This window comes from Letharia lupina (assembly GCF_014066315.1).
Source record: "Letharia lupina isolate WasteWater1 chromosome Unknown contig_26, whole genome shotgun sequence".
In the NCBI taxonomy this organism is placed as follows: Eukaryota; Fungi; Ascomycota; class Lecanoromycetes; order Lecanorales; family Parmeliaceae; genus Letharia; species Letharia lupina.
Genome location: NW_023502995.1, coordinates 228,251 through 247,044, shown reverse-complemented (window position 1 = coordinate 247,044; position 18,794 = coordinate 228,251). Strand labels below are relative to the sequence as shown.

The 18,794-nt window shown below is 50.8% G+C and overlaps 7 protein-coding genes across 7 annotated transcripts; 5 read left to right on the top strand and 2 right to left on the bottom strand.

The window, feature by feature from the left end:
- Positions 1 to 956: 956 nt before the first annotated feature.
- On the top strand, positions 957 to 2,601 carry HO133_006729 (uncharacterized protein; the record flags this gene model as incomplete). Its single annotated transcript, XM_037297626.1, has 2 exons — positions 957 to 1,239; positions 1,328 to 2,601. 2 exons carry the CDS (start codon positions 957 to 959, stop codon positions 2,599 to 2,601), a joined length of 1,557 nt encoding a protein of 518 aa, XP_037147062.1.
- Positions 2,602 to 3,430: 829 nt separating this feature from the next.
- On the bottom strand, positions 3,431 to 4,784 carry HO133_006728 (uncharacterized protein; the record flags this gene model as incomplete). Its single annotated transcript, XM_037297625.1, has 5 exons — positions 3,431 to 3,481; positions 3,548 to 4,008; positions 4,080 to 4,540; positions 4,614 to 4,633; positions 4,686 to 4,784. 5 exons carry the CDS (start codon positions 4,782 to 4,784, stop codon positions 3,431 to 3,433), a joined length of 1,092 nt encoding a protein of 363 aa, XP_037147061.1.
- Positions 4,785 to 5,073: 289 nt separating this feature from the next.
- Positions 5,074 to 5,934, top strand: HO133_006727 (uncharacterized protein; the record flags this gene model as incomplete). Its single annotated transcript, XM_037297624.1, has 3 exons — positions 5,074 to 5,216; positions 5,346 to 5,529; positions 5,617 to 5,934. The coding sequence occupies 3 exons, from the start codon at positions 5,074 to 5,076 to the stop codon at positions 5,932 to 5,934; spliced, it is 645 nt and encodes a 214-aa protein (XP_037147060.1).
- Positions 5,935 to 8,016: 2,082 nt separating this feature from the next.
- HO133_006726 (uncharacterized protein) lies at positions 8,017 to 9,825 on the top strand (the record flags this gene model as incomplete). Its single annotated transcript, XM_037297623.1, has 3 exons — positions 8,017 to 8,143; positions 8,202 to 8,402; positions 8,459 to 9,825. The coding sequence occupies 3 exons, from the start codon at positions 8,017 to 8,019 to the stop codon at positions 9,823 to 9,825; spliced, it is 1,695 nt and encodes a 564-aa protein (XP_037147059.1).
- Positions 9,826 to 11,909: 2,084 nt separating this feature from the next.
- On the top strand, positions 11,910 to 13,696 carry HO133_006725 (uncharacterized protein; the record flags this gene model as incomplete). The annotated part of the gene is made up of 4 exons (XM_037297622.1): positions 11,910 to 11,982; positions 12,054 to 12,266; positions 12,315 to 13,446; positions 13,501 to 13,696. The coding sequence occupies 4 exons, from the start codon at positions 11,910 to 11,912 to the stop codon at positions 13,694 to 13,696; spliced, it is 1,614 nt and encodes a 537-aa protein (XP_037147058.1).
- A 784-nt stretch (positions 13,697 to 14,480) lies between these two features.
- Positions 14,481 to 15,029, bottom strand: HO133_006724 (uncharacterized protein; the record flags this gene model as incomplete). The annotated part of the gene is made up of 2 exons (XM_037297621.1): positions 14,481 to 14,702; positions 14,778 to 15,029. The coding sequence occupies 2 exons, from the start codon at positions 15,027 to 15,029 to the stop codon at positions 14,481 to 14,483; spliced, it is 474 nt and encodes a 157-aa protein (XP_037147057.1).
- Positions 15,030 to 15,260: 231 nt separating this feature from the next.
- Positions 15,261 to 16,731, top strand: HO133_006723 (uncharacterized protein; the record flags this gene model as incomplete). The annotated part of the gene is made up of 3 exons (XM_037297620.1): positions 15,261 to 15,343; positions 15,497 to 15,530; positions 15,616 to 16,731. The coding sequence occupies 3 exons, from the start codon at positions 15,261 to 15,263 to the stop codon at positions 16,729 to 16,731; spliced, it is 1,233 nt and encodes a 410-aa protein (XP_037147056.1).
- Between the last annotated feature and the right edge of the window lie 2,063 nt (positions 16,732 to 18,794).

Sequence of the window (18,794 nt, the reverse complement as noted above, 5' to 3'; positions counted from 1 at the left end):
ATCGCTGTAACAGTAGAAACTTGAACCCTTCCCACATAAGGTACTCGCACCCGAGGCCAGCGGACCCGACGGTGAGATCGACTGTCCCTCGTTTTCTCGGCTCTCACTAACCTCGTCAGATTTCTAAGCGGGGATGGAGAAAGGAAAGACTTGCACCACCTCCTTGGTTCAACCTTCCGAAATCCGTCGAAAGACGACATTGTTGGAGGTATATAAGTCCGCAAAAGCTTCCCGTCGATCACACATCAGCTCAGGAAAGGACTTCAGATCCCTGGAAACAATAGAACCTCGCCTGATCCAGCCGAGACTGGTCAGGCTTCGTATGAGCTCGACTACGTGAGCACCCTGATCGGCCTCTATAGACCTCAACCCCCAGCGATACTGGTCGTTGGGCAGATTTATTGCCACCACGGCTCCCCTCCATTGACACCACCATCGTCACCTGTAAGAGCGGCCTTCAAAGGGTGGACGGCTGGTAGATGAATGCGCCAGTGCATGACAGAGCACCGAGACCTTGGCCATGTCAGTTGGCGGATTGTACCTGCTTGATTAGAAGCTCCTAGTTCTAGGAACCTGTTAGATGTAGTCAGGATGTATGCTGAGCTAGAATAGAATCAGCCTGTCGCGGTATGCTGCATGTGCAATCTGCGCTTCGCAGAAAGCAATTATGTAGCAAACTTGTTTTCACTCTCTCCGTAGATCTTTTCAATCCATTGAATTCATTTCACTTTTCAGATTCTTCCTATGTAGATATACCACGGATGCCAGTAAGGAATGTCCAAATATTATCAGCGATACGACGATTTCTTAGGGCCTCCCTTCTTGTACGAGTACAGATCTGGGGTATCCTAATGCTACTTTCTTGCGAACTATGATGCCTTACGTGAACAATTGCGGCGCCCAAAGCACCTACTTAACTTGCCATCCCACAATCGACAAAACTAGAACATCTGACGATGCTTTCACCGAAGCTACCCCTCCCACCTGCATCCCGTAGTGACGACGAAGACTTTGTGCAGCAGTCTATGAGAGGCAGCTTTCAGCAACTGGATATCATTGACGGGTTCAGGACTTGTCCTACAAGTATTCAAAGTCTTGGGACCCTACTTGGACTCTCAGATGTGAAGTGGACCAGACTGAGCTCTGAGATACTCATCTCCGACGACAATAGTGGCAAATGGAGCGATCGGTGGACCGTGCTCCATGCGGGTATCCTATGGAGACTTTTTCTCATAATTGGTACCCCGCACAGGTATAGATGGAAGATCCCTCAATCTCATCTTCAGAAACCTTCACACTCTTTCCCGTAACATGGTGACGATTTTAGGTCTTCCCAACGAGCTACTTTCTCATGTTGTTGACCTCACAGACCCAGATGACTTGGAGAGCCTTTCAGCATGCTGCAAGAGAATGCATGAATCAGCCGAAAAAAAGATCAAGCAGCACAGAAACTTCAAAGACAAATACACCACCATCACTTTCGACGATGCCGCCCCCGAAGATCGAACTGTGATCCATCCTTTTGTGCTCCTTCAAGACGTGCTGCTCGAACCTCGCATCGCTCATTACCCCGGTGTGATCAACCTTCGCTCCTGGAGCATCAAGCCTATGCAAAGCCCGTACTACCTCGATCCTGATACCGTATCATTACAGGTTGCCCAGCGCTGTACCCAAAGGATTTACGACGTGATAACCCACTGTCCATATCTGCGGCGAGAGCGGCCAGCCGACCCGGAAGAGCCAGCCGACCCGGAAAGCGAGATACAGCACGGCAACCCCGATGCAGCTATCGCGCTGCTACTGACGTTGTTTCCGAACCTGCAGACCCTCAATGTCACCCAGCGCTTGTTCCTGTATAGCAATGTCCGAAAAATGATCTACAAAATCCAGCAGGTGCAATCCAAGGTGCCGTCGGATGCCAAATCGTCTCAAGCCTTCAGCAAGCTCGCCCGAGTTGACATTTCACCCACTGGCGATACATTGGACAGTGCTCGCATCCGAGATCTTGTCCTACTGTCTGCTTTGCCCTCGATCGAAACCATTCGAGTGTCGAATATGTTCTACCCGGATTATGTCGGCATCTGGCCACCGACTCCAAAATTTATTGATGTCGCAGCCACAGAGATCATTATTGTAGGGAGTGTATTCGCTTCGAGAATCCTTGCGGGCTTCTTGAGCAACGCTCGATCGCTCCGAAGATTCACCTATCAACATTTACGGTATAGAGGTCATGATGCGGAGTGGAAACCACTATTACTCGTTAATATTCTTCAAGAGTATGCAAGCAATACTCTCCGGCACCTGGACCTTACCTTCACCGGCCAGGCCGAATTTCCTAGCCTTGAAACTCTGTCGCATGTTTGCAACTTCCGAGGATTTCCGGTGCTGAAGAAGCTACGAGTGGATTACGCTCTCATTGCGAGCGACAAGCACAACGACCTCTCGGGCACACAAACCCTGGCGGACTTGCTGCCGGCCTCATTGGAGGAGCTTGTCATCGTCGCAGATGCTGATGAAGAGAAGGCCGCGGCGGTACTTGAAGCGTTGCCAGAGATGGAGAAGAGGCTGCTTCCCAAGCTCACAGGAGTGGCGTTTGAGTGAGTGAGCTTCCGGACAAAGGTGTGCACGAGCGGGTATTAACATGACGCATCCAGGCCTCGAAGATTGAGCTGATGCTTGCCGTGGATGGTCCGGCCAACACAAGCGGGGAATGGGTGTCTGCCGTTCTTCGACAGCTGTAGCTAGAGGGGTGAATGATGGTAGGGCACTTTCTGGAAAAGTCTACTATAATCACAGAGAGACGGGGACGACAGTCCGACAATCTCCGTAAAGTCCCCTCCCATGCATCAGGTTCCCCAAGTCCAGCGTTTTACCCTCGCATGTACCTGGCGCATCTGCCCAAATAGGAGTCCCGTGCAGGCGGTCATATTTCATAAATTTCATGCCGTAACACCAAGATTGTACCCAGGCGATCCTTTCCTCCGCATCACTACCCGCTCCCCGCACTAGAGGATCAGTCATTTAAGAACAGCACTCGCCCATCCCCAACCCACCAGACCAACCTTCCCAGCGAGTCGATCTAGCGACCCATCGAGCCCGCAGACCCAGGCGAGCTTGAGAACACGTCAGCAACTGGCCGACGAGTCAAGATTCCTAGCCAGCCAGATTGTGCAACTGCATCGAGCAAGACAAGCGCAGCTGGCTTTCAAGATTGCAGTTTTTTCCTGTCTGGATCGCTCTCTAGGCGGATGGCCTGATGCAATCACGAGCAGGGGGACCAGCGCTGGCGGGCTTGACGAACTTGTACGACTGAGGATCTGTCATGCGCGATCTAGACATATATACTATCGAGATCTGTACGGACGTTGATTTCCTCAAAATGTTGAAAACTTGGAGCCGCCAAAAGGACATTTGCGGAGATGGAAGATGATTACAGTTTGCTTTTCGGCAAAGGATCTTCTTGTTGCAAACGCACCAAACCCTGCACGTCCACGTCAGCCAATTTGGCACAGCAATGGACGATATGTACGGATTGTGCAAGACTTACCTCTTGTACGCAAGTAGCCAACAATCTCCCCTCATTATTCCAAATCCGCTGCATCACCAGCCCTCTCCCCTCGCCCGACCACGGCGTCTCCATCTCGGTACACATCCACTCATCGGCCTTGACCTCCCTCGGCCGATGGAAGTATATCGTATGATCCAAGCTTACCATCATACCAATCGAGCGTTTGGGTGTCTCGAATGTGTTCTTGGATGATTTTCTGGCCTCTGATTCAGTCTGCCGTTTTGAAGAAGGGCTATCCTGATGTTGTGGGAAGGTCCTGTTGTAGAGAGTATGATTTTCGCGCATGAGATGATGAGCCCGAGAGACCGTGCCGATGAACCAGCTGTCGGACATGTAAGCGAGGGCTGAGAGATGGGCGTGCTGGCCGCCGGATGGAGAAATGGCGCCGCGGCATTGTATCCAAGCTTGTGGTTTACGGTGGTGTGGGTAGGGTGAACTGTCTGGTGGAAATCATTGTCAGCTTTGAGTTCCCGTTTCCTCCATGCTGAGGACAAGCTAGACGACTACCTACTGTTGGTTATGCCTAGTCTCTTCGAGACGAAAGGACCTTCCGCCTCCACTCCGTTAGACGCACTTTCCTTATCCTTAGCATCATCCTCTTCTTGCAATATCTGCTCCAGTCCCTCTCTCACGCCCTCAGGCATATCCCAGCCATGATCGACCGTTATTTCCCCGCCACTACCCTCACGCATAAAGCTCAAGGTTGTAGTGAAGATGCACTTTCCCCTCTGCCTAGCTTGCACTGTTCTTGTGACGAAGCTTCTCCCTTCTCTTACTCTCTCTACGTGGTACAGAATTGGTATTGTCGAGTCCCCAGCAAGCACGAAGTAGCAATGCATGCTGTGAATAAGAAACACTGCGTTGTCGTTTGCTGGAGAAGGAGGTGGGACAGTATGTTGCGCTGCAGCGAGGCATTGAGCTATTACAGCGCCACCGTAGACACCGCGAGCGCCTGGAGGGTGCCATAGCTCGCTGGTCGTGTCATGTCAGCGCACCGAAGGGACGCGCGCGGACCAGGGGAACAGGGGAGCATGAACAGTCTTACCGAGCGTTGGTGAATATGTCCTAGATAGCATTGGTTAGTCCCAGTCTAGCGTCGAGCAATTGCAGTCCTTACCGGGCCAATGTCTCTAAGGGTAATGAGCTCGAGGACGTTCTCCATCGCGGACTTCGAGGTGTCCGCTGGAGGCGGTCTTATGAGCGTCGGGCTGGGCATTACGGGCAGCGTTGTTGCTCTATAGAGCTCGGGTATATAGATTAATGGCTATGTAGAATAAGAAGAAGAGGTTCCGCCACTGTGGCTTCTAAAACCCTTCGGTCATCCCGTGGTAGGAAGAAACCATAGTCCTTGTCGAAGATGCCGAGGCAAAAGATAAGATTACAAGATCCATGCTAGTGCCAAAAGCATACTAGTGCCCACACCTCCGCTAAGCGAAGTTCGAAATGCTTTCGACCACACTCCCAGACTTGAAGCAACACAACGACATCAACAACAGTCGCCCAGCATGTCTGATACCGCCGAGGTCGAGGTCGAAAACCCCAGCGGGTATATGGTCTTGCCCAAAGACGTCACCGAAGAGATTGGCTCTATCAAGCTCTTCAACAAGTGGTCGTACGAGGATGTCGAAGTCCGAGATATCTCATTGACGTGAGTACCCTATCTGGCGCCTAAAGATTGCGAGGGCAGAGAGCAGCAGATACCTTGGGCTTGGGTGTTCCTTCCTTAACCGGACGGCTGGCTGGCGAGGGTTTTGGCTCACTAGATCTTCTCCCACAGCGACTACATCCAGATCCGCTCCCCTGTCTACATCTCCCACTCCGCTGGCCGCTACGCCGTCAAGCGCTTCCGAAAGGCCAACTGCCCCATCATCGAGCGCCTCACCAACTCTCTCATGATGAACGGCCGCAACAACGGCAAGAAGCTGATGGCTGTCCGCATCGTTGCTCATGCTTTCGAAATCGTGAGCCTGACTTCTCCCCACCCTCATAAATCTACACTGGCTCCTCCTACATCTTAGCGACGTTATCTGATACCTGCTTTCCCTCAGATTCACATAATGACCGACCAGAATCCCATCCAAATCGCCGTCGACGCCATCGTCAACTGCGGCCCCCGCGAAGACTCCACCCGTATCGGCTCAGCCGGTACTGTCCGTCGTCAAGCCGTCGATGTCTCCCCCTTGCGCCGTGTCAACCAAGCCATTGCCCTCCTTACAATCGGTGCCCGCGAGGCAGCTTTCCGGAATGTCAAGAGCGTAGCTGAGTGTCTGGCTGAGGAGTTGATCAATGCGGCTAAGGGAAGCAGCAACAGCTATGCGATTAAAAAGAAGGATGAACTGGAGCGGGTAGCGAAGAGTAATCGGTAGATACAGTTGAATGCGAGGAGGGTTCTGGAAGGAAGAAAGGCCGGTGTCCGCCTTTACTAGTACAGAAAACACCGATTATCGGAGACAATACCACGTTGCAAGAGCATACGATGCTGCTTTTAGATGATCAATGCTAACCAGCGTCATGTTCATGTCATCAGCTACCTGGTCCGACTTTTCCGTCGACATCCGCCTACGAAACTTGATTTGTTGTTCCAAGCCAGGGGATCTGGACTGAACCTCCAGCGCAAACAATTCCAAGAAGTATTGCAATGAGCGCCTTCTGCTTTACTCTATCCGCCACCCTAAGCTCTTGTCTTTGGCAAGTCAACATCACGATAGAGTCTACCAAAACAGCTGCAAAGCTGTTCATGCATTACACCCCGGGAGTAGGCGATACGGGAATTCACTTACCACAGGCCATGGAAAACACCTTTTGCATATAGCGACATGCGTTCTAAAATCCCCAATCATACTATTGCCGCAAACGTGCCTTCCGCAGTTGCAGTAAGTGACTTCTCTTGCAATCATGGCCGCTGGATGATTTCCATTGTGACATTCGTGATCTCGCATGGCTTGTTTCCACTATAAGCGCCAGTGCTTCTATAAGCCGGCTTTCCCTCGGTGAACTGCAAAGGGAATGGCGATGGTTCGTTCTTCATTTCTTGCAACGTTATGCCGTCTTTTTGTCTGGCGTACCTAAGCAATGCGCTTGTCGCGGTCTTCGTTCTGAACTTCGTGTTGTCGTTATCATCAAGCCTCATGATTTCTGCGGACAATGCCCCATCAAGATCGTCATTGCGAGGTTGACCGAATTCGTCGAATGGAATCAACCTACCAGGGACTTCGTTATATTCAAGGAGCTCAGCAAACGCACCTATCCAGTCAGACAGTGGTGTGCTTCAGTGGCGGTGTGACAATTTGGGTCTACGCGAGATTTACGAGCTGTGAAAAATGCAAAGAGATTTCCGCTTAGATGTTGATTCGGGTTCAGGAGACTGCAAGCTTTACCTTCTACGCCTGTTCCATTATGAGAATAAATCGGTCACCCTTCACGATGCACGTTGCAGTGCTAGATGCTTGTCCACAGCTCATCAATGGTAGAATGGGATCATCAGGCTACATATTTGCAAAGAGAGCTCTTGCGCTCACATGGTTACCAACCTCTACTTTTACCCTAGCCATCCATGCATAGTGGACGGAGCGATCGAGCAGAAGTGACAGCAGGATATTTCTGGCCTTTCACGTGAGACACAATATGATGTGCGAAGTGAATGGAGCAATATCATGAATGCTTTCATGCAGTAAAGTGTAAGCATTGGGGAGCCAGTGAATGAATCAATGGAAGTCCATTGACAGTTGGACGGCATCTCCCCTTAAGGTAATTAGGTTCCAAAGATGGCTTCGACGACACTGGGAACGCAAAGGTGGCCTGGCTAAGTCGTTCCTAAACTCATGATTAGTGCAGAACGATAGCTCTATACCTGATCAAACAACAGGGTGTACTCGGCTATATAAATATATTAGTAGGTCACATGGTTTCCTCACCTAGAGCGAAATGTCTAGAGAACACAACGAGGAAACAATCGTCTCCAGACATGGCCATGTGTGCCGGAGTATAGCGATTTGAGTTGGAGTTGTTTGACTGCACATACGGAGTGAAGGAGTACCGGAAGCTAATACAATCCGTGAAGGAAAACGCTTTCGGTGGATCGAGACAAAAGAGTGACCCATACGCAGTCTGTGAAGCACAGTGATAGCAGTCACGCAAAACAGCAATCAGAAAGCTATAGTTGTGGCTCCCTGGTCCTTGTTTAGACTCCTCCACACTTGGTAAGTACACCAACATTTCCATCTTCTTTGAAGCCAATCAGTCCGAGGAGCACACGTGCATGATCATCAGAATTTGACTTCTCAAATCTACTTTCTTATATGCTGAAATCTCGACCGTAAGCATTTCCCAAGACCGCATCACTTCACCTTGCTATTTCGGGTTTGATCCATCTAGTTCAATCTATCTGACTCCTGCTCACTCTATCTCACTACATCTTATTCAGACAAATATGTGACAACTTGGCTAAGATGTCTGCATCTGCAAGGAAAGCTATTGGATCAAATGTCTCACCGCAGGTAATGAAGAGGATCATGCAGTCTTCCAGCCGTAACAACGACACCGCCTCGATAGACTGTGTCAACGCTACGAGTGACGGTAGCTCCCCTCTCATTCAACCCTAATGAAACAGCGTTAACATTGATTTCTTGAACAGGGAAAGGAGGAGACCGACGTGATGAAGAGATTGTTGACTTGGTGGAAGAAGAAGGAGAAGAAGACGGAGACAGCGAAGACGAAGACGAAGACCAGGTCACCGAGACAGGGTCAGCGCAAAGCGAACGGGGAAAACAACCAGTCTTCCACCATGAGATCTACAATCGCTTGGTGCACTTGATGAGCAGCCAAGGGGCCTACAGTAAGCACATATCTCCAAACTCTCCTACTTCAGAGGATGCGCTGACCCTATCACAGCCTACGAGCCGCCAGACCATGGTATCGGTTCCATGGACATCACATCTTTCCACCCAGGCCAGCGTGACTGGAGTTCCACTCGAGCTCACAGAGCCCCAATCCTCACCCTGTGGTCTGAGTCCCCCAAATCAGCCCCAACCTACCCCATCGGCTATCTGCTCTTCAACGGGCGGCTGATGGTTGACTACGCCGGAAACCCCATCAGAGCCTTCCGGAATCTGCCCCTCGCAATCTCCTCCGCCGTCAAAGGCTTCCGACTCGAGACCTGGATCCGACAGGACATCCACCGTCTGCGCATTGACGACATCCTCGCCAGACTCCGGACACGGAACACGCCGAGCGGTCGGCAGCCATTGCAGAGACGGGGAGATCTGACGGATCGAACGAACGTCTTCAGGTCGAAGTCGGGACTCGTCACGTTTCGCCCACGCAATGAGGCCGCCAAACTCGCGGCCAGAGCGTACATGGATTCGCTCCGTACGGCGGCGCAGAGAGCGAGTAATCGGGCCACCGATCGGGATCTGACGCCCGATCAACTCGCTACTCTCAAGGCGCTCAGCAAGAGGGTTTCTATAAACGCAGCTGCTGGATCGAGTGCAAGTGTGAATGCTAGCTCTCCCAACACAGTTTCCGATCCTGCCAGCACTGTCTCACCTACCTCTCGACCATCTCGTCATCGTCACCCATCTCCAGCTCCTCAACCTACACCAGCTCCTCCCACGACCCCAGCACCAACGCAACCTCTGCCAGACCCACGTGACGACGTGCCCCAAACGTGCAAAGAGGCATATATCCTCAGAGACGCCCTCGAAGAAACAGTCGAGCATTTCAAAAAGCTCACTGGACAAAACCCGAAGCCCACCGCTACCACCAAAAGCTACTCTTCACAATGGAACGCGCTGCAGGCGCAATTTGCTCCCATCTGGAAGTCACAGAGGCCAGCAGAAGAGACACCGTTTCTCTTCAAGCTTCGCGCATGGACTGGTGGTATCGGTCGCTGGGCCTACGATTGGCGGACGCAGGTGGGCGGTGAGGAGAGAGACAGGGAGGGTGAGATTTTTGGTAGATACATGGATGCCACGCACGGGAGCACCGCCTACCTTGGGCCAGATGGAAGCTGGCGATCGGTGAGGGATACTTGGTGTAATTCTCGTTTCAAGCCTACCGAGGGCCGACTGGGTCGGAGAGATTCAACAAGTGAAGAGGAGGGTTCTGAGGGAGATTCTGAGAAGGATTGTGACGACGACTTTGAGGACACTGAGTATCATGATAGCAATCCCTCTGTTTCATTTGAGAGACATGATAACTTAGCGGGGAGCTTGGCGCCCAAGAGCTACATGGAGTATAGTCCGAGTCGTTTTATATAGGTACCGCAAGCCCTCGGCTTGCTATCAGCTTCGAATTCAATAATCATTGGCATTACCGTAGATGCCTATTCTATCGCAGACTGATATGAACCAATAAAGCATGCCGTAAGGCAATTGGCTCACTCTTTAACAGAAGACGATTTCCCCGCGAGTTCAGAGCAGAGTGTGCCTTCCCGGCTTTCAGATGCCCGTTCAAGTTTAACCTACAGAAAAATTGGCCATGTTGCGGTCTTGCTCAATCCCCTTATCAGTAGAATGGCCGATGTCGAAACGTTCTCCCCGATTGTTCAACTAATAAGCGAAAACTGAACTCTAGCCACCGGTCTGAATTGTTCTCTTGCGCGTTGCCAACCTCATCGATGATTCAAGAAGAGCAGTGACATTGAGCGGAAACATCCTCCTCAAGCTTCCGGGACTACCAACCCAAATGAGACATGACATGCAGTGACAAAGGGTAAAAAATGTCACTCTTGTGTAGGCCCTGAGCCCAGATAAGACACAAAACGCAATGACAATGGATTGAAAATGTCACCATTGCGTATATCCACAATTTAAACAAGTTTTAAAATATAATGACGATGGGTTCAAAATGCCATCATTATACATTTAAGTGAGGTACAAAATGCAGTGAACATGAAATACTCCCATTGCACATTCTACAACCCCCCCAGAATCCAACATTTCATTCAAAAACCATCACAGCACGGGCCATCCGCCCACAATGCGACACAACGCATCGACACTCCCCCCCCCAAACCACTCTTTGCAAGCTGCCAGCTTACACTCCGCTACCATCACATAGTGACACAAACCCACAAGCAAGCCTATTGTCAATCCAACAAAGGGACGCGAGATGCAACGGCATCGAACATCAATCTCCTCATTGCATAGATTGCCAGCCCCAAGCACGCTGCAGTGCATGAAACCTTATCCAGCCATACTCTAACGACCGCCAGAATGTGGGCTGCCGGCCTGAGATGATGCCACGCGATGTTATCATTGTCAGTTCTCTGCTAGCTGTGGGCTAGAAAAAGGGGTACATGGTGTAAAGACAATGAGGATCAATTTCCTCAAACGCATGAGGTGCTACTATGCGTTGATATAGACTTGAGACTATGACACTAGTACCGAGGGCTGCGAAGCCTAGCAGTTGAGAAGATGCAGTGACAGTAGCTTGTAGTGATTTTCACTTCTCTGGTTGTTTTCTTGAAAAGGAATATATGAGCTGGTTATTGTGAAGTCTTAATGTCACTGCTGTGGTGGCTGTAAACTCATTGAAAAAATTACTTCCCTGGTTGTTTTCTTGAAAAGGAATACATGAGTTGGTTATTGTGAAGTATCAATGTCACTGCTGTGGTGGCTGTAAACTCATTAATAAATTACTTATCTGGTTGTTTTCTTGAAAAGGAATACATGAGCTGGCTATTGTGAAGTCTTAATGTCACTGCTGTGGTGGCTCTGAATCCATAGTTTAGTATAAATAACCCATGGTTATCACTGTTTTACACATTGTCAAAGCAAACCACGATACAAATGCAATGACACTTTGTCATTGTGTGTTTCTGGTGTCACGGCTTGTTCTCGTTGTCACATAATGCAGTCTTCGTCGTTGTTAAATCCCATTGTCACTTTCCACCGTTTTTGTCATTATTAGTCTCCATGTCGTTGCTTATTTTTCATGTCACGGCACCGTTTCATCACTTATAGTTTTAGCGTCACAGCTCCGGCTTGTGTTAACGTCTCCATCACGTTATACATATATATTCACGCCGTATATATTCACACCATGTTCGGCGAGTGAATCTCTGCGTCCGGCATGGCTATAAATTTCCGACTCGACACCATACTCTCTTCTACATACCACCTTCAAGACCTTCCATAATCGGCCTTGTCCACACTACATTCTCTGCTACTTGCCATCTGCAGATACCTCCTTACTCAGTCGGGACTCCTACCAAGTCAAGATCCTTCCACACTGACACAAGGTTGTCTCTTACTTGCCGTCGCTACTTACCCGGTCGAGACTCGCACCAGGCCAACATCCCTTCCAAGCCACGGTTCTCGTCACATCGAGACCTCAAAGCATGGATGGACCAGGGCCTTCAACACAGGCGAACGCTGCTGCTCGCGCACTCAGAGCCGCGCGACGAGCTTCAGGTAGGTTTTGATCCGGACCGAATTTGGCAACATCAACGATGACCCGTAGCTAACCGCATTGTCTTGAACAGGTGAAGCAGTGACGAGCGCTCAAGGGAGCCAGAGTGCGGCCCCGTTCCCTAACAGAGGACCGGGAGCGGGCGACAACGCAGCTGAAGAGGACGAGAGCAGCGAGGATGAAGACGACGACGAAGATGGTGGCGAACAGAAGACGCCTGTGTACCACCACGAGATTTGGAAGAAGTTGTTGAGGAAGGGGAGTATGAGGGGAGGCCTCAGATACGGTTTGTTGTTGTGAAGCTCTTGGAAGAATCAGGCTGACCAGATTGCAGTCAACGGGCAGCCGGAAACTGGCAGCCATCCCATGGATATCACCGCCGTGGAGAGCACCCAGATAGCATGGGACATGGGCGACCGGCGGTTTTGGCCTAACAACATCACTCTCTGGGAGCGCCCAAACCCTTGGGTTAACCCAACATATGAAATCGGAGTGATGAAGTACAAAGGGCGTGTCGTCCTCGATTACGCAGGAAACCCGATCCGAAACTTCCGGATCCCTCTGACTATATCTTCCAAGGTCGAGGGATTGAGAATAGAGTCGTGGATGAGGTCCGACGACCGCCTCACCTTGTCTGATATCGAGGCACGCGAGTGGACAAAAGACGCGCCTGGTGGGAGGAAGGTCCCAACGTTTGACAGGCGAGCTCTGTCGAAGCGGGCGAGCAATGCCCGAACTAGAGCCGGACTTATCAGCTGGGTCGCGAAGAAGGGCAGAGACAGGCAAACTACTTTCATGGACGCACTCCGCACACCTGAGCAGAGAGCTAGAAATCTAGCCACGGATCAAGACCTAACCTCTGAACAAAAGGCGAACTACGCCTTGCTCGGGCTGAACGAGGACAAGATAAGCGAAGCTCCTTCTCGCAAAGAACGTATCGATAAGATCAAGAGGACGGCTGGAACGGGCGGGACCGTTGCAAGACCGAGCTCGGGGATTGCAAATGCAGGGCCTTCGGATCCGGTTGCAACAGCTAGCGGAGACGATGACAGCTCGACCAACGAAAAAGACGGTGACGAAGCCGTTCAAGAGACTTACATCCGTGACCCAGCCTCTGAAGATGATACCGACGACGAAGGCAGCGTATCCAGCAGCCTCATAGACCCCTTTGACTCTCGCCACGATCAGCCAGCAGATCCTCGAGAGGAAGCCTTACTGCAACGTGCTCTTGCGAACACAGTGCAGGAATTCTTATTCTTAACTGGACAAGAGCCCGTGCAGACGAATCTGGGAGATAATTATTTCTCTCAGTGGAGCATGCTGCAAGAGCAGCTCAGAATCCTGTGGGCGGCTAGAGGCAACACGGTTGAGGCACCGAGGCTGAGGTCAAGGGGTAGATGGACTGGCGGTATCTCTCGGTACTATGTTGCTGAGGTGATAGAGGTGGCAGATGATGACGAGTCTGGGTAAGCACAGGATGAAGGTGCTTGAGGCTTCATCGGCGCTTTGCCATACGTGAGAGGTCTGACCGCTCCGAAGCTACTACGGTCTGCGTCTTCCGACACTGATAAAACACAAAAGCCAAAGCCAGCAAACGATGAGACCGGGCCGACAACCACGAAACCATCGGACAAGCAGCTTGGGAAGCGAAAGCTCGACGAGCCCCCTCAGAATCCCAAGGCTGATCCGAAGGCTAAAAAACCTCGCACAAGATAAGCGACAAGTAGAATGCCGACTGAGATCATCGATGATAGTAGTGAATCGAGCGCGACCGATCCGACGAAGCAACGAGGTCTTGCGTCAAACCTGAAGCCTCCTACTGAAACCCAGAAAGAAGCAGCCAAAACGCACCACCAGAGAGACAACGAAGGATAGCGGCAAGGATGACAAGGGGAGCGTTTAATCTTGAAGACTACCTTATGTTGCTCATAGACAATACGGAGTGCGTGCGTTTTCATAGGGTCAAAAGGACTATGTTGTCTGCAGGGGCAAGAAAGGTGGCGCGAATCAACGTATAACAACATTGTACATATTTCCAACGAGAAGAAGTGACAAAGAGCAGAAGCACAAGTTTATTGCCGCAAAATAAGCATCTCACCGTGATAGTGACCCCTATTAAGCTCGCACTCGGGTGGTACCTTGCAAAGGGCATAGCTCAATTTACTGGCAGCTAAATCGCAGCTTTCCAAATTTGGTAACACAGAAACGGAGCACAATCGCGACCACAATCTCGCAGCACAATTTTCTCCTCTCCATAGGACTTTTGGCATCTTCTGATCGTCTTGCTTGAGTGTGCTCCAACTTCTCATACGCGTCAAATCTCGTTTGGGCGCTCTCGGATCTCGTCCATTGACAGATCCTCTCGAAGGTGGTACTCAAGCCGCACCAACGCTTCCGCAGCCTCTTGCTCAATTCTCGAGCCGTTGGATCCTTTGATTCAAACAGGTTGTGCCTGCCATCACCCCCTCTGCTTTCCGGGACGACAAACCGCGGTCAATGCTCACCGCTTGCCCTCACCCAATACCCCCATAACGCCCTCGACCGCAAGCCGCACAGCCGCCATCTCCTCCTCAATGACCGAGCCACCAAAGACAGCACTACAGCCCACATATGCAGGCAACCCCGTTCTTCTCGCGAGTATCTTAGCTACTCTTGTTGCGAAGTCAATGCTTCCAGGGACTGCATAGAGAGGTGTGCTGAGGGGTTCAGAGGGTTGTAACCGCTAGAACGCCAGCCCATGTCAGCCACGTTGTCGAATTGGGAGGGAGATTTAGAAGTAGGCAGAGGGTGAGGGTACGTTGGGCATAGAGTAGACGAATGATCCGAGGGCACTAAGGGAGGAAGTGGAGGATGGGTCTGTGGTGGTCAGGAAGACCATTGTGGATGTCTGGAGGGGTGTGATCTGTACGTGGAGGGTCGTGTGCGGCGAGAGAGGAAGAGGGACGGATAGCTGCTGGGGGTGGAGCGTAGGCGATGCCGAGGTCGCGGCGGTTGCTGTTGGTTCTGACGGCGGTTGCGGAAGGGATGGGGCATCTGAAGATGCGGACATGATGAGGGGCATGCCAGACGTCAAGTATCGTATGCTAGACACTGTCAATCATTCTAAAGAGGCGCCTTTTTCTGGGTTCTGTAAAGGCATGTCGTCAACAGCGCTTGGCCCTCAGCCCTACGCCCTAAATTAGTGCTCTGAAGAGGGCAAATCGCTACTTGGATCTTCTCCGCTCTCTTTCTCGTTCTCCATTCGTCTATCGTAAGCAGCTGTTATGGGATTTGATTGAAGATGGCTCATGAGTCTGAAGTACCAAGTCCATTTTCGGACCCAGAAGAGCGACGAGTTCTTTTCGCTGCTCTCGACTCCTTCCGGTAAGTCCATTGCCGCCGCAGAGGGTTTGGGTATCTGCTGCTTCAATATTTTATCCGTTTGTGGCTTTCTCGTATATCTTCATTACATTAATCGTGTCATGTCTGAACAAGTTCTTGGTTTCGGTTGTGTGTCGTGTTACTTTTGCTATCTAGAAAAATCACCCTGCCTTCAACCAAGCTCATCCATGTTACACAGCCAATACCGAAAGATAGCCCATAACAATGTGACGCACCGCCGCCGACAAAATTTCTACGCTCTACCCACCTCCCAGTGGCAAATGCTCGCCGCCCCACCCTTCAACCTCCTCTCAGTCTTCGACCACGTCGATGACGCTATCGATGCCAACGCCGAAATCGGTTCCGAAATGATGAATACAGCCCTCTTGTCCTTCGGCATCGATAACCTCAAGTCTACCACTGGTCTCGAGACGCCCGCATCCTCTAGCTTCGGGAGCGCTGACGAGAATGAGGCTCAGAGGCTGATCGACTGGCGAAACACGGCCAAGCCTCCAGACATCGACAAAGCGCGCTCCACGATCCGCCAACTGTACCGCGACTGGTCGCACGAAGGCGCCGCCGAACGCAAAGCCTGCTACGAGCCTGTGATCCAGGACGTCGTCAGAGCTTTCTGGCATTCTCCTTCCAAGCACGATGTAAAGATCTTAGTCCCCGGCGCAGGTTTGGGGCGTCTAGTGTTCGAACTCTGTCGAAGAGGATACACCGTTGAGGGCAATGAGATTTCCTACCATCAACTCATTGCGTCAAATTGGGTGCTAAATCATACAGTCAAGGGACAGCAGTTCGATTTGTATCCATTTGCGCTCGACTTTTCCAACGTGGTGAGTAGGGAACATCAGTTGAAGAAGGTAAAGGTGCCGGATGTGCATCCTGGCAGTGCGCTTGAGGATGTCTTCGGGCATACGACGGCGAACGCTGCTGACCGGATGAGTATGACGGCTGCTGATTTCGTAGTTCTGTATGGAGACGAGGAACATAAGGATATGTTCAATGCTGTGGTTACGGTATTTTTCATCGATACGGCTCCGAATCTTATCAGATATATTGAGACTATACGTAATTGCTTGCAAGATGGTGGATTATGGATCAATTTGGGGCCCTTGCTATGGCATTTTGCGGACAGAGCACCATCGGAGGAAGATCATTCAAAGAGGGCTGAGGGGCCGCGAGAAAAGACCGGGATCGAAGAGCCGGGAGCTTTCGAGTTGACGGACGAAGAAGTGCTGATACTCGTTGAGAAAATGGGCTTTGATATTGAGAAGCGTGAAATTAGAAATGGTGGAGTGGGGTATATCCAAAATCCAGAGAGCATGCTACAGAATGTTTACAGAACCTCGCATTGGATTGCAAAGAAAAGACCCAGAATCTAGACCGGAGCTGATGTTAGCGCGCACTACATTTGATGAACCATGTCTTTTGGCCGGAAAGTGTGCTTTTCAAAAGCCCGACCGCATCACCCAATCCGAGGTGACAAGCCGTCTGAAACCAGACTACTGCTCCCATGTTCCCCAGCCGTCATTTAGGTAAAGCTACCCCATTGAGAGCCCGAGACCTGGATGTAGTTCGCCACTCGTAGCTCTTCCGGTGACAAGGCCCGCGCTTCTTGAACAGAGGTGACTCTCGCAGTTTTGAGAAAGGATTGGAATGCATGCTCGCCAACGCTTGGTGCACTTGCGAATCCGTATGAGCTTTGTGTTAGGGATTGCTGGAAAGGAAATAGGCTATGTTGGTCTCCATAGGAAGTCAGATGGCCGAAGATCGACGCAGCTCCAGCAGATTCACCGACGCTGATGTCGTAGTAAGTAATCATGATACCAATATATTATGGCGTCACTTACAGTGTCACCTTCTCTGGGTCTCCTCCAAATGATTCAATATTCTTTTGAACCCACTCGAGAGCAAAATGTTGATCGAGGAGACCAGCGTTCGCGGTGCCGTCGGATTGTCAAAATGGTCCTCCTGACCATCCAAAAGCGCCCAATTACTCTTCGGCAGCAGTCTTCAGAGACGTTTCTACGATGGCAAAATCACCCGATAGTTGAGAGCCACGAAGATAGACTCTCTTTCGGTTTGAAGCACACTTTGTGCCAACAGCCCAGCTGGGTCGTAATTCTGATCTTTCCGCCCAAGGGTCAGTCCGCGGCCATGGATCCAAACGATCACCACTGCACCATCACCGGCATGTCTGTCACTAAAGGCTTTCTTAGGGACATGGACGTCTAAGAACAAGCGGTCTTCGGATTCTTGAGGCATTGGAGGAGGTACGTGTGTAGGTCAAAGGGGTTCTGCATGCTCGGACGCATGGACGAAGGTCGAGTTTACTTCCCCACCCAAGAGCTGAGGTGTCACGGCCGGGACTGAATTGAACTAGTTTGGGGTTGCTTGATAACAGATGTGACCGTCTGCTCCGGTTTGGATAGTCCGATTTTTCTCGGGGCTTCGAGCAGCTTGGAAGCGAAGCTCCCCAATGGGTGGCTGAGCGTAACGGATATTTGAGAGATTGTAGACGCCACTTGTATGCTACATAACGCAAAATCTGTCAGGAGAAAGATCACTGGCAGCTCCGAGCAAAGGAAGCCTACGTTGAAAGTAGTCGCGCGCTGGACGACATATCCAAGGTCGACCACAGGGGGGGTCGAAGTCTGAATGAGCTGGGATTGCAGTGACTGCTAGAAGCATAGCACTAAGATAAAAAAGGTTGCACATGATGTACGAGGTGTACTCGACAAAATGCTCAAGGAAACGAGACAGTGGCTGAAATGTTGATGTGAAGTCAATATTAAGGAATCTGTGTTGATATATACAAATTCAACGAGACCGCCTAGCGAATCTCATCGAATCCTACCATTGAGAGCTAGGATTGGAGCACACGAGCGAGCCGTAGTGCTTATTATTATATCCGTGCGCCGGTTGAGGAAAGAATGTGCTCAGCTTTGCCCTACCGTCTTGTTATGCAAGCTGTCTCACCATCCAGTGGTTAGCAAACCTACTACATTCGTGATCGATGTTCATCATTTCGTTCGAGCTGCCGAGGCTTTTGTTATGGATCTGTCCTTAGGTGTGGTCCTCTACATTCTAGCCGATTTTGTGGGAGAGCCGGATGAGGAGGTGATGATGAGAAAAACAACGGCGCGTGGAGACATCCGGTTGGCGATGCTTTCTGATACTGAAGGGATATGTATACGGGCTCGCTAGGCTATGAGTATCCGTCTTTCTAGTATATGCAAACCATCAGCGGCGGGATAGTACGAAGTGTTCTCCGCAACAGACCGGTGAAGCGAGCGCCCAAAAGTGTTTCAAGCGTTAGTCTTGGTTAGCAAGTGCGTAAGTCGCCTCTCTATTAGATAAATCGCACAGACTGACCAGATACATTGACCTTTACTATATTCTAATCAGAGCACTGGGAAGGAATTCGTGTTCAGAAATTGCGGCT